The sequence below is a fragment of the Bos taurus genome, chromosome 17, assembly GCF_002263795.3.
Source record: "Bos taurus isolate L1 Dominette 01449 registration number 42190680 breed Hereford chromosome 17, ARS-UCD2.0, whole genome shotgun sequence".
In the NCBI taxonomy this organism is placed as follows: Eukaryota; Metazoa; Chordata; class Mammalia; order Artiodactyla; family Bovidae; genus Bos; species Bos taurus.
The window spans coordinates 17,835,099-17,849,648 of record NC_037344.1 but is presented as its reverse complement, the minus strand read 5'-3'; the positions used below and the strand labels follow the sequence as shown (position 1 = coordinate 17,849,648).

General features: G+C 43.0%; 1 protein-coding gene across 5 annotated transcripts in view; it reads right to left on the bottom strand.

The window, feature by feature from the left end:
- The window catches only part of MAML3 (mastermind like transcriptional coactivator 3), a 460,203-nt gene that overhangs the window by 171,269 nt on the left and 274,384 nt on the right, over window positions 1-14,550 (bottom strand). For all 5 annotated transcript variants that reach the window (XM_003587128.6, XM_015475390.3, XM_059876256.1 and 2 more), the window contains exon 2: window positions 10,731-12,263. In XM_003587128.6, the coding sequence (XP_003587176.1) occupies window positions 10,731-12,263 (1,533 nt within the window). The remainder of the gene's footprint in view (window positions 1-10,730; window positions 12,264-14,550) is intronic.

Genomic DNA, 14,550 nt, shown 5'->3' with positions numbered 1-14,550 from the left:
CCTCTTATCATATATTCACTCACCAAGTTCTATTATTCCTTTCCTCTAAATGCACTGTTTTTCCTTAAAATTTAAATGCCACATCCTGATGGATATTCTTACTGTCTCCTACTTCAAAGAGTAGAAAGTACCCTAGCTGTTATCCCATGCATTTCACCTCACTATTCTCCAACAGCCTGGCCATCATCTGTATCATCTCTTAAGGACAAATTCCTTACCTGCCCCAGAATGTCTTTCCACCCACCCTCTACCCATCTGACTCCTAACTCAAGCTTACCTCCCCCTTGAAGGCTTCTCCTTTCTACTCCTTGCACTCCTGACCCTTGCCCTCTCTCTGCCTGTAAGCCTTAATGAAGAACCTAGTAAGATGGCACTTAACCAATGAATACATATGCAAAAAATAGAAACAAACTCAGATTTAGGGGTTTCACTGGTGGCTCACTGATAAAGAACCTGCCTGCCAATGCAGGAGATGTGTGTTTGATCCCTGGGTAAGGATGATCCCCTGGAGGAGGAAATGGCAACCCACTTCAGTATTCTTGCCTGGAGAATCCCACGGACAGGAGAGCCTGGCAGGCTAGAGTCCATGGGGTCTCAAAGAAATAGTCCGACACGACTTAGCAACTACACAGATTGACTTGCATCATAAGCATTCTCATCTCCCCAACCAGACTACATACTGCCAGACACTGTAGGTGACTTTATTTTGGTATCTCTTCTTCGTCTAAATTTGGAATTCTAAGAATTTCAGAAGTGAATACACTCGGGGAGAGTATGCCTGGTCAGGTTTCACAATTTTATATACTTGTGATAGACCTTCAGGCTAGTAGGCTCCTGTCAGCGTAAAAATAAAGCCAGATCTACTCTCTTACATGTGGATGCAGTGAACATCACTGGGCTGGGGCTTGCTGCTGCTGTTGCTGTTAAGTCGCTTCAGTCGTGTCCGACTCTGTGCGACCCCATAGACAGCAGCCCACCAGGCTCCACCATCCCTGGGATTCTCCAGGCAAGAACACTGGAGTGGGTTGCCATTTCCTTCTCCAATGCACGAAAAGTGAAAAGTGAAAGTGAAGTCACTCAGTCGTGTCCAACTCTTAGCGACTCCATGGACTGCAGCCTACCAGGCTCCTCCGTCCATGGGATTTTCCAGGCAAGAGTACTGGAGTGGGGTGCCACTGCCTTCTCCAGGGCTGGGGCTTAGGATTCAGTGAATGGTCTTGCAAGGAAGGAAATCTATGACTCTAGTGCTATGCCATGGTTCAGTCATATCTGACTCTTTTCGACACTGTGGACAACAGCTTGCTAGGCTCCTCTGTCCATGGGGTTCTCCATGCAAGAATACTGGAGTGGGTTGCCATTTCCTTCTCCAGAGGATCTTCCCAACCCAGGGATCGAACCTGTGTCTCTTACATCTCCTGCATTAGCAGGCAGGTTCTTTACCACCAGCGCCACCTGGGAAGCTGTGACTCTGGAAGTAGAATGAAATTGAGCATCTGGCTAAGTCAACACCTCTCTCAGAGCCCTGGAACATCTGGGAAAGGTGCTTGGATGCTGTTCTTGATGTAACGGTGTCAAAACACAGAACCCCAAATTGCGGTCCTACTGACATGTCTGCCAGCAGTCTTGTCCTGAGGAGGATGTCCCCAAAGAGGTCCTCAGTAAGCCTTGTGTTTCCGCTAATCTGCACACTTTCCATGTCATGGTAGTCTCTCTTCCCACAGATCTTGAAAAATGCTACTTGACACACAAGGCAGGGGCCTCGTTATGCCTATTAATAAAACAGAGGACTGGATAACCAGCCCTCTCTCTGGGAAACAAGGGGAAATTCCACTCTTCACCTTGGTTGGGGGCAGCATGGAGAATGAACTGTTTTGTCTTATTAAGAGAATCAATAGGAGCAGTTCCATAATTTAAAAAAAACATAGCCAGGATCCACAAGATTTCATCTCTTAAAAAAACTCTCTTATCCTATAACTAACGAGAACCTGTTGCATAGCGCAAGGCGCTCTGTTCAGTGCTCTGTGGTGACCTAAATGGGAAAGAAATCCAAAACGGAGGGGATATAAGTATACGAATGGCTGATTCACTTTGCTATCCTGCAGAAAATAATACAACATTGTAAAGCAACTGTACTCCAAAAAAAAAGAAATGCTTTAAAAACTTGCTATATCCTAAAAAATAAATCTGGTAAGCAGAGTAGCGTAATTTTTCCATCTTACTTTAAATGATACAAGTCTGAGACCTTGCAGAACTTATAGTTCCACAGACAATAATTTAAGCATATGCAAATATCGGGCAATGAAATAAACACAGTTTGCTTTACTTGCAGTTCAGAGTTATCTTATGCACCACTTCTCCATTAGAAAATGGTGGTGGATGGCTTTAAAATGCACCTTTCCAAGCCTCATCCCAGACCTACTGATTCCGAGTCCTTAGCAGTGGAATCTGATTCCCTATATCTTGAACAATTTCCCTAGGTGATCCTCAGGAGCCCCCCTACCCCACCCCAAGTTTCATAACGACTGTTTGACGGGGTATAAGCTCTCTCAGTAAACAAGAATATTCTCATTCCACAAAACCTTTACAGAGTATTCTCATAGGGGGCTAATTAAAACCTTTTTCTTCCACAATACTCTTAGAAAATGAATTCCTTTCCTAAAAGTTCTCTTTTTCGGCTGTTTACTCTTAGCCTCATATTTCTAAGACTCTGACAGAATATCAATCAGGATTTTCAAAATATGCCAGTATGTGGATGGAAATGGCCTATCATACCCATCAGTTGGAACGTTTTATTTACTGTACGGAGTTTGGTAGCGCTTCTGCCCGTAGGTTTCCCCTGCGTGGGAGGCCCTGCATTCAATCTGTGACGAGGGTTCTGTCAATATTGTGCCTTGCATCTGACTTGCCAGACTCTATTGGCTTAGTCAGGGTCATGGAACTTAAATTGTTTTTCTAGTCCTTGAAGCCAGTCGATATTTTTGAGATCCTAAAAGCTACCCAACGGTTATAATCACCAGCTTTTATTCTAAAATAGCATGATGATCATGTGACTCTTCCCTGTCCTTCTGAACGTATGTATTTGACATGTAAATTTCATGTCAAGAGAGTACTTTAGCATTCCTGAAACCAGCACTGTTACAAGTCCAATATGTTAGAAGTAATAATGTGAAATACGTTGTAACACATACATTTCAATACTCGACAATATTCAATATTTAGAAAGTCACCGAGCAAGCCTCTGGTAAATGGACCATCCTCATTCATCTTGGATTTCTCCAACTCCCTGGCATAGTGACAATAAAGGAATAAAAATGATATAAGCATCCAAAAACAAAAGAGGACGGGAGATGGAAATAGCCATCAAGGGTGTCAACGAAATTTTGGAAGCTGAAAATCAGATGGCTGAGTGGTGATAACTGAGTTCTTTAGAGAAAGCTAACCCTTACTCTTGGTAGCTGCTGCTGCTGCTGCTGGTAGAGGAAGCCAAAAATCAACAAGATGGGTCAGGGTAAGGGATGTTGTAAAGTCTCAGGTGGCAGAAGCACTTCTGAATGCCAGAGCGCACACAAAAGGAACATGCGCTACATTTGTGTTTTGTGAAGCGGTGGACCAGCTACACAACTCCAGAAGAAGGAGTCTGGAGAGGTGAAGCCACAAGACTCCGGAATCCTATGTCCCAGTTCTGGCTGAGAGTGAACTGAGAAGCCGTACAAAACTGGGAGATAAATTGAAAGCCTACAGAAAAGTTAGTGAAATACGCTTTGCCACCACCACCACCTGCCAATTCCCTTCCTCTGCTTAGTTCCAGAAAGCCAGCCTCGAGATTCACAACTCTCTGTGATGAGGTTGAGAGAGTCTTTTCTGACTGGCCACTGCGGTAAAAATCTGCAGACACTGACCCAGTGACATGGCTGGGTTTCTAGCTCAATCCCTCTACAGTGAAGCCTCACATTTGACAAGCCTTGTCGAAGTGCACAGAGCAATGAATTAGCTTTATTGTGCCTCACTCTTTAAATAAACAAAGAGAAAAGCTTCTAACATGAAAGAAAGAAAAATAAAATGAGCATATGGAAAAAGGGTGCTTAGGAGAAACAAAGGCAAAGCAGGGAGTACAAGGAAAATTAATTTCTAAATGAGAATTAATATCCTTAGGTTGAAAGGGATAAGTCAGAGAACAAAGAAGAGCTTATGAAAATTTAAAACGGATTCTTTACCAGCTGAGCCACCAGGGAAGCCCAAGAATATTGGAGTGGGTAGCCTATCCCCTTCTCCAGGGGATATTCCTGACCCAGGAATTGAACTGGTGTCTCCTGCATTGCAGGCGGATTCTTTACCAACTGAGCTATCAGGGAAGCACAAAATGTGATAAATAAAATGGTTAATTTTAGAGTTGGAATGTAAAGTTAAGAAAATCTCACAGAACACATTTTGTGAAAGGGCAAAGATATGGAAAACTGAAAACATACAAAAATTAGAGAACAATCAGGAGGTCTGCTACATGATGAATAAACTTCCAGAAAGTTAGAAAGAGAGAAAAGACAAGGAAGAAACAATCAAAGAAATCATATAAGAACATATCTTAAAGACACATTTCCAAAAAAAGAAAAAGGTCACAGTACCAGACATAGTGGATGAAAAATAGCTACATTAAGGCATATTGTCATGAAATTTCAGGGATAAAGTAAGATTTTAAAAGTTCTCAGAGTGAAAAAACAGATTATACACATAGAGTGGGAAATCCAAATGTCACTGGACTTCTCACCAGTATGAAAGCCACAGGACTATGAAAAAATGCCTTTTCAGTTCTGATGGAATATGTTTTCTTCACTATAATTCTACATCTGGCAAACTCTGAATCAAATGTGAGGATAAAGACATTCTCAAAAATCATTTTCATAAAAACAATCTCCCTGAATTGGGAGATGGGATTTGACGTACATACATTACTATGCGTAAAATAGATAACTAACGAGAACCTACTCTATAGCACTCTACTCAGTGCTCTGTGGTGACCTAAATGGGAAGGAAATCTTAAAAAGAGGGGATCTATGCATACGTATAACTGAGTCACTTTGCTGTACAGCAGAAACTAATACAACATTGTAAAGCAACTGTACTCCAATAAAAATTAATAAAAATTATCATCAGAGCTACATGGAACAATGAAATAAATCATTGCTTCTCACCTGTAATGAGCTTTAAGAGAACAGTAAGACTAAAAATGAATAAAGAATTTTTGAAATAAAAGCCAATGTCCTATACACCCTTTCTTAAGCACTGAGAACGTGCTCTACCAATTTGCAGGGCTAAGCCAAGAAAGAAGAGGAGGGATCAAGAAAACAGCGCAGCACAGGAGGGGAGGAAATAGTTCAAGAATGATAGCGAAGGGTGAAGGCCAGCTGCATGACTTCAGTTAAGCAGCCGGCCAAGAAACGTGTAGGACAGAAAACTGGAATGAAAGTCTGTAAGTCTTCAGGAGAGACACTGAAGAAGAGAAAGAAACAGAGGGAGACAGAAGGAGAAAGAGATTGAGAGAGAGTGGCAAGTAGGAGGTGGGAGGAGGAGGAGGGAAGGAGAGAAAGAGGGAGAGAGAGAAAAAAACGAAAGAAAATAATAATCAAGATCATTTGAAGTGCTTGATCCTATTAAAACTTTTACAGGGTCAGAAAAGTTGAGGACACATTGAAAGTAGGAGCAGAGACAAAAAAAAAAAAAGTGTTGGTCGCTCAGTCGTGTCTGACTCTTTGTGACCACATGGGCTACAGCCCACCAGGCTCCTCCGTCCCTGGAATTCTCCAGACAAGAATACTGGAGTGAGCTGCCATTCCCTTCTCCAGCTGATGTTTCAGACTCAGGGATCAAACCTCTGTCTCCTGCATTGCAGGCAGATTCTTTATCATCTGAGCCACCAGAGAAGCCCAGGGAGCAGAAATAACACCAATTAAAAACAGAGACAGTTATAAATTCCAGGGAAAACAAAAAGTTACATAAGAACGGAAATATAACCATAGCACACTGCATAGCTAAACTCTGAGGCACTATGCAGAAATCAGTCATGTAAATATAGAATAGTTTCAAAGTCATAGTTTGTGATCTATTTAGTTCTACTGAGAGTATGGGAAGAGAAAAAGAGATAGTGTGAGGTGGGGGTTGTTTGTGAGGAGGTCTTGCAACTGAATTAAATCCTTGTATTGAGAGTCGAATAACTGAAATGCTAAGGAACAGCAGTTTATGGAGATAAATAAGAGAAAATAACTGAATGAGTTGAAGCAACCACCTTTGGGAAGCAGAAATTAGAATGGAGGGGTAATACAAGGGACTGCTCTTTCTTATCCTAAGCCTTATAGTATGCTTGACTTTCTGAACTAGGTCATGTATCATTTGGAAAAAATCAATAATATATATATTTACAGAAACTAAACAAAGGGGCACCAAGTTTTTGAAGTTAAGAAAAAATGTGTCTTCAAAGAGACTTCCATGATGTCTGTGAATATCAGAGCTCTGTTCCTTGTGTGCAGATTCGATGGCTACAAAGCTTATAATATTAATGATATACCTCACAAGGGGCCCAATAGATTTCAGTAAAATCACATTGAAAAGGGAAAACATTCTGTAAAATATACTCATATATGGACTCATTAGGATAGACACAGCCACGCACAGAAAACACACATATGAAGAATACAGTAGCCAAGTGCTTATGATTCATCTAGTCCTATAATTGCAACGAGTAAAAATTAACATCCATTTTGGAAATTATTCACTTTCCGCTCTTCCCTGTAAGAATTATTCTGGGGCTCTGACTATCGCTGTCCCCCTCCTAGACCAGCCAAGTAGCCACTGGCTTTTGCTTTTACTTCGGCCATAGCTGCTCTGTTGTTTTTCTGCTTGTCACACACAGAGACAGAGTTTGCTGTCTTAGCAATCTCGTTGTTCCATAGGTTCAAGATAACCACCCTAGCCAAGGATTCTTTTTTGACTTGCCTTTCCAGGTCTTCTGTTGGATCTCAATAGCCGCTCTGTGTTATTTGTGCTAACCCTCTCCCTGTTGGAGCCGATCATCAACTGCAAATATATTTTTGGCCCAAACATTGATCATTGCCATCAAATGACTTATGAAACATCCCTATGTTTAAGACATAGTGTTAGGTGCTATGCAAAAACTAGCAAAAAAAAAAAAAAGAGCATGATGAGAGATCCTGTCCTTGAAAAACAAGATCAGGAAAAGATAATTAGACATGACCAAAGTAAGTTCTGGTTATTCCATCACAGAAATGCATATTTTAAAAATTAGAAAGCAAAACAGAAGTTTTGATGAAGAGAAGTTTGGAAAAGGAGAAAAAGGAAGGGAGAGATGATCAAAGAAATAAGTTGTGCAAGAGCACAACTTGGAGAAGAGTTGAAGGATTATACTAGTGGAAATTTTATTAATACTCTCATTGTCACTGTTTTAGCTGATGAATTAAGATTGTAAGGAGTGAAAGGGGATGTGAGGAGAGAAAGGAAAAGAGAGTGAAGGGTGGGGAGAAGGGTTCTGAACTACCTCTATAAGCAGGGATTCACAACTCATATACATAAACGAATAGAAAGTAATAATATCACCTCAGTTCTATTGGCAAATTGGATAAGGAGTCTTTGAATAAGTAAAGTGTAAACTTCTAAAATACAGAATATTTTCTTCCCTTAAAAAAGTTTTTTTTTTTCCTAATGATAGAATATATACATACATATATACATGTATGATGGAACATTTTAAAAAACCGAGTCAAGTATAAAGAGGAAAACAATAAGTGCTCAAATTTTACCAATCAGAAATATCATTCTTTATGTTTTAGTTATTCAGTGTTTTTCTATACATATTAAAAAACACAATTTGGATTGTGACATACAAACTGTAATCTCATCTGCTTATTTCGCTTGTACTATGAGCATTGCCATGTGATCAATCATTCATTAATAGCACGATTTCCAGGCATACTATTTATTTTTCCAAAATGCTTATTATGGTCCTAATTTTCACAATCCCAAGTAACACCAAGAGCATAACCTTTGTATACAAATCGTTGCTCAATTTTTGCATTGCAAGGAATAATATGAAAATTCTGAGAACTGGAGCTGTCAGGTAAAACATATTCAAAATTTTGGAATAAATTATTTTTTGTTTTTCTCAATTTTTGGTTCCCTCCTTCTTGAAACCTTCAGGAACAAAGTGGATTTCTATTTGTTCCTAGGAGAAATGGCATTTGCTGCTAATGTCCCAAATAAGTAAACATCTGTACAAGAAAATTATCTCAAAATATATGTTCTAGTGTTCTAGTGTTATTGGCTTTGGTGCTCAAGTTACTCATTACAACTAAGTGTTCATCGCGGTCCTTGTGGCCAACAAAGAATAAAATGAATTTTCACTAGCAACAGCAGAAAACAAATTTGAACTACACCTATGTATAACTATACTTTATATCTTGCCTGTAATTCATGCTCATATTTGTGCAGAGTACTCGCATAGAGTGTAATTAACTACTCTGAGAGCTGTGTCAATACTTCTCCACAATCAGATAAAAGCACGAAATAAATGGTATATTTGCGGAAAGATATTCCCATGTTTATATATGTATGTTGAAGCTTGTTTCAGTGGTGAGTTGATATTTCATTAAAAAGCATGATTTTGCTTGATGGTTCTTTATGAGGTTAAGAAACGATTATTTTAATGAGGAAGATTCTGTCCATCCTAAAAGTACCTCATGAGATGGAAGGAGGAGAGGAAAGCCCATAGATTTAATCCAGAAAACCATCACTTGTTTCTTCATCACTTGACAGAGTCCTCTTTAAACATGACCTCTGTGGTCCAAGCCTTCAGTTACTCACAGCTAGGCAAGCATAAGGACCTGAAATAGCACCTTTAAGATTCATGTTCCAGCAAAGACAGGAGCTTCATCCCAAGCTAGCAAATTTCAAAAGACATTCAGTGAGGGTGGGGAGGGAGGTTGGCTCATATTGTACCCACACATGTGCAGAGCTGGAATTAATCACCTGTGGTCTGGCTTGGAGGAAGGAGAAAAAAAAAAAAAACAGTGGAGGGGGAAGCACAATTTGTATTTGTCATCAGCAGCGGATGACCATGCTGACAGCCTGCCATCTCAGAAACCTCTGAACTACAGCAAACACCTCTGTGTATCACCTATATTTCTGCATGCTTCAGAACTTAACACTGAAATGTATCAAATGCTGCATTTTCCAATAGTATAGTTTTAATGAAACCAGGATAAAACAAAAAAGTTCCCATTTCAATGATGTTTTTCTACCAGCCACTGATGGCAGTTTATGTCAACCAAGGTATATTTTTATTTCTCCAGACAATTTCTTTAGAGCTGGTTGGCATGTGCAGACAAGAAACCACTGTGGGGCTTTGGGTTGGAAGTGCTGTGAAGGACAAGCATCAAGCCACAGAGCTCAGGCCTGTCTCTGCAGGCCGGCACCACCCTCAGCCCTGCAGTCTCCATCAAGCTTGGGGAGGTGGGGTGGGGGTGGGGTGGGCATACCAGGAGAGGCAGACACAAACAGCACCCAGTGATGCAAGATCTGCCCACCTTAATTCCCGGTGTTTCTAAAGCATCCCACTGTGGATGCGTATCCAAGCGCTAGTTAAGACCTGTTTGCACACGAGGGCCCCTAAAACAAAGACTTTTCTGCAAAATCTCCAACTGCCATCAAGTGTGGGCATCCAGAGAGGACCAGAGAACAGAACTGTGCCTCCACAATTCACATCAACTGGCAATAAAATGATGGCTTATGAAGTCACCCATGTAGGGGTAAGGTCAGTAGGATGGTGCTTTTTCCCACTTCTTCTCCCCTTTGAGGCAGATAAAGTGTTAAATTAAAGGAGTGTTGGCTGCTGGCCACATTGACCAGGGTGAGGAGACAGTTGATGCTTGTCAGTGAGTATTCATTCACTCCCCAGTGGTTGGCACTCACTCTTACCATGGATCCCTACACCTGATAACCATGATCCCATGAAGAAAGACAGCAGGAAAGAGGAGACTTGGACACAGCACTAAGAGACAGTCACCATCAAATTCTCCTGAATTATAGCTGATGAATCGGAGATGGTTTTAGTACACTCTCAAGTCACAAGGTGGAAACAGCTGCTCAGTGCATTTGTATAGCAACAAGTATTGACACGCTGCACGGTCCTACAAAAATCTATCCTCCACTTCACTTTGAAAACACAGAAAATGCTCCCACCTTTGACTATCTGGAATCCAAATTTCCATAATTCATAATACAGGGAAGACAGGCTGAGCATGTTCAGGACCTCATAAGACGGCTGTAGAGATCCCGAAAGGCTCCGACCTTCCCGCCTCCCCAGTCTTGGACCACACACGACCTGGGAGAGAAGCTACAGGAGAAGCAACACGCTGTGTCACGTGACCTCTACAGCCTCCCATCGAGTGAGCATCTTATGCCATTTTTGGTTTCTTATCTGCTGTCCAGAATAAAAGAAGTTCGATCCCCAAGCATTCAAACACAGGAAAGTATACTCTGCCACCTTGTCCCATGTCTTAGAAAGAAGAGAAAAAAACTCTCAACAAACCTAGTAACAACACAAGGATGTGTAGGAAGGATGTCTGAAGGTAATTAACCCCCTTATGGCACAAGCAAGCAGAGCATCGCATGTCGACAGTCTGAAACGCACCCGAGAGCATCTCCAAGTGCCTCACTTTCACACTTACCTGACCGTGGGATGGCAGCGCCGGGTAAGCCATGGGCTGACTCATCACTCCTTTCTGCTTGATGAGGAGCACGCGTTTCTGGTCCTCACTCAGGTGTGCCCTGGGGGCCTGGAGCTGAGGTGGGGGCTGCTGCGGGGGCTGCGGCTGTGGGGGCTGCTGCTGGATGTAGGGCGTGAGGGGGGTTTTGTTGGGATTGGCCATCGGGGGCGTCATCCTCTGACTCAAGTCGGCATTAAAGTGGGTCAGAGGCTTAGTGTTGCCGTAAGTCAGAATATTGTGCTGTTTGTTTAAGGAGTTTGTACCCATGTTATTTGGCTGCTGATTGATCATATTCAGGTGATTCTGAGGGAGGTAGTTATTCATTGTCGTCTTCTGCAGGTTGTTGGCCATGGGAGGCACTATAGGATTTTGGTTGTTAAAGGCTTGGGGGTACATCATGGGGCTATTTGGTTTTTCCGCCGTGAAAGCTGCTCCGTAGGGACTGGATGGAGGCCCTAAGGGAGACCAACTGGAAGTCTGATTTGAGTGCTGCTGCTGCTGCTGCTGCTTCTGCTGCATGAGTTTGGCCCTTTGCTGCTGCTGCGCGGCCATCTGCTTGAGCTGCTCGGCGGGGGAAAGGTCAGAGCCGGGCATGGCCCCAGGGCCCGAGCCCGCAGCAGCCACCGGCAGGGATGCAGGATTAAGGAGATAACCATTTCCGGGCCGAGACGGAGCCTGGCCCGGTGTGTGAGAAGGGTTCGGAGTTTGAGGGGATTGGACCGCACAGTTCGCTGGGGAGCTGGCAGGGTTGGGCGCCACGGGAGTGGTGGCCACAGAAGGTAAGTTGGTGGCCGCGGAGACGGTGGAGAAGGGAGGACCCGAAGAAGAAGGCCTGGCCTGGGGGGAGCCCAGAGAGACGTGAGTGAAAGGAGAATGAGACGGGTCGCTCTTCACGCTGGTGCTCTCCTGGGATAGCGGGGTCTCTGTGGCCGGTTGCGAGAATTCCGGCTCCTTCTTCTCTTCAAAGTCTTCATTGAACAGGTCCTGTATGTCGTCTTCAGGAACGGTGTTGGCCAGTTCGTCTATTAACTCCTGCCACTCCTGATCGTTCAGGTTAATGTCTGAGAACAGCTTGTTCTGATTGGAAAGAGAGGTTTCTGATGTGTCTATGCAAGTAGGGTCGTCGAGAGGTTCTTGTTTGAGATCTTTGCTCTGCAAGATGGTGAAGCTGTCCTCCAGGTCACTGCAACCATTCACAGGAAGTTTAAGTTCTGGGAGTCTCCCATTCTTACTCAGGTCTTCCAGAAGCCCAGGAGTGTGAGTCCCGCTATTCTGCAAGGGCAAAGAAGGCTTCAGGTCAAGTTGGTGAAGTGGAGAAGCTGAAGGCAGTGGCATGTTGTTGGGTAAATTGTTGATGGCTTCCATCCCCGTGGGAATGTCCTTTCGTATCCGCTTGCTAGTTGGAGAAAAGCTTCCATCGCAAGCCCCATTCTGCTGGTCTCCATTAAGTGGTGATCGGGCTCCTTCCAACTTCCTTTTCACAGTCTCTTGGAGCTGCAAAAGAAACAGGAAAGAGAATGACTAAATCTCCAAGTCACAGTTGACTCTTCAAGCATGGCAGTATGCATTGCTATGAACGAATTGTTAAATTATTTAGAACATATCAGAAAGATGTTATATATCTAATTTCAAAACTGTCCAGCCTTCGATTCAAATTCTTTGCGAAGAGCTTTTATCCAAAAGCAGAGTCCACAGGACTAAGAGATTGTAAGCAAACCAAAGACTGAAGGGTGGAACAAAAGAAAAGAAACAGTTAAGGCAATCAACGCTTGTCTTACTGGGAAGAATCATCTAGGAATATTTTTCAAATGAATGCTACATGTGAGACTGGGGCCAAAACGTGCCATACTCAAGAAAGGTGTTGATACCTATCGTAAATTCTTGTCACAGCTTAACTGAGAACATCAAGGAATTAACAATACTACAAAGCACACTGAAAATCCTTGAAGAATATGGCATTTAACGCATTTACTGAGTAGCACAGAAATGAAGATTAATGGTTAATATAACCCAAAACTTCTTTTTGGTTCTTATTGTACTTGACCTCCCAGCATCTCATAACATAGTAGCCTGCTCTGTTCTAAAAGCAGGCATGCAAGGGTCCCCTGATATCACACTTGCCTGGATTTCCTTCTTTCTTTCCCTTGTTCTCTTTTGTACTCTTTGGTTCTCCTAAATGATGGCATTCTTCGTTGTTTGGTCTTAAGCTTCCTTTTGCCTCCAGGGCGCTGTACCAGTTGTTTTCTTCTCTTGGAAAACACTCCTCCCCCTCTCTCGCCCCTTCCCTGGTAATAGCTACTCATCTTCCTGGTTGGATCTTAGATTTCACTTCCTCCAGGAAATCTCTCACATCCCCTCCCCACCCCAACTACAACAGGCACCTCTTTACCCCCACCTGTACTGGGATGGAAATTCTGGAGTAAGTTTTTCCAAGCCACCTCTCCTTCCCCATCATAGGTTTTCCTGTACACTGGGACGGTTGCTTAAGTGTCTGTTTAGCAAGCTCCAAGAAGGTCAGGGCTACGGCTGACTTGCTTACTATGCATGTGTGGGGCTGCACATAGTGTTCAGTTCAGGTTCACAGCAGTGGTGAACAGGTGACAGCAAAGATGAGTGATTCTATTTCTAATTCACAGGTGCTGAAGGAGGTGAGTTTGGATCAGAGCAGGAGGCAACCCCACTGACATGAAGGAATGCTTGACTTTGAACTTCTACATTCCTGGTAATGGGATATCTAACCCTGGAGAGTGCTGTGTCTGTTTAACTGGACTTATCTGCAAAGTCCAGTTAAGAAAAGTCTTGCTAACTGTGGATTTAGTAAGTATAACCTAATTCACCTGTCTGTCCCTTTCCTTTCTGCAAGGGCCAGTTCATAGGGCTCTAGTGAAGGAGGCTGACACAGAGGAGGTTGTGGGGAAACATGTGCTGGATGATGACAAAAGGAAGACTAGGTTGGGTTAGAAGGAGGCTCTAGTAACTTTGCAGAGTTGAAGGCACAAGGCAGAGAGACCTGGGGAGGGAGTGGGAAGCAGAGCAGCCCCGATCTGGGCCCTCTCCAACTCTTGGCAGAGCATCCCAGGATCAAGGCAAGAGAGGGACAGTCTTCCCTCTGGCCCCACATACACACAGGGAGGCACACGTGTAATAAAACCAACCTGGAGGTGACATGAGGGGTTCTAAGAAGTGCCACTTTATTGCTATCATCTCATAAGTAGAGAATTCCATTTTAAAAGGAAACAGAAGAGGTCTTTAAGTAAAAATCCAGTCTAACCTTTGCTCCTACACTTTCCTTTTTGAATCACAACACCAAACATTCTGTAGTTGCTTGGTAGACACTCCTGAATTGCTTGAAATCAGGCCGTAACTAAGACACACTGGAATTTGACTTCAAAGAAGATACTGGCTTCATCTATCGTACAAGGCAGAAACTTTGAGAAAACGAAGCTATTTATTGAACAAACCGGGAAACTGTGGTTCTGATCTTAGGTATGGCAGACACTTAAATGTAGCTCCACAACACAGCGGCAAGGTCAGAAATGACGGGTGCAGAATCTAAAGTAAAACTTGGGGCCTCGGGACGTCTTGAAGGGATGTCAACCTTAAAAAAGGAAGCACTTGTCTTAAGATGAGGGCTTCCCAGGGGGCTCAGTGGTAAAGGAGCTGTCTGCCAATGGAGGAGAGCAGGTTCAATCCCTGGGTTGGGAAGATAACTTGGAGAAAGAAATGGTAACCCACTCCAGTATTCTTGCTTGGAAAATCCCATGGACAGAGGAGCCGGTGG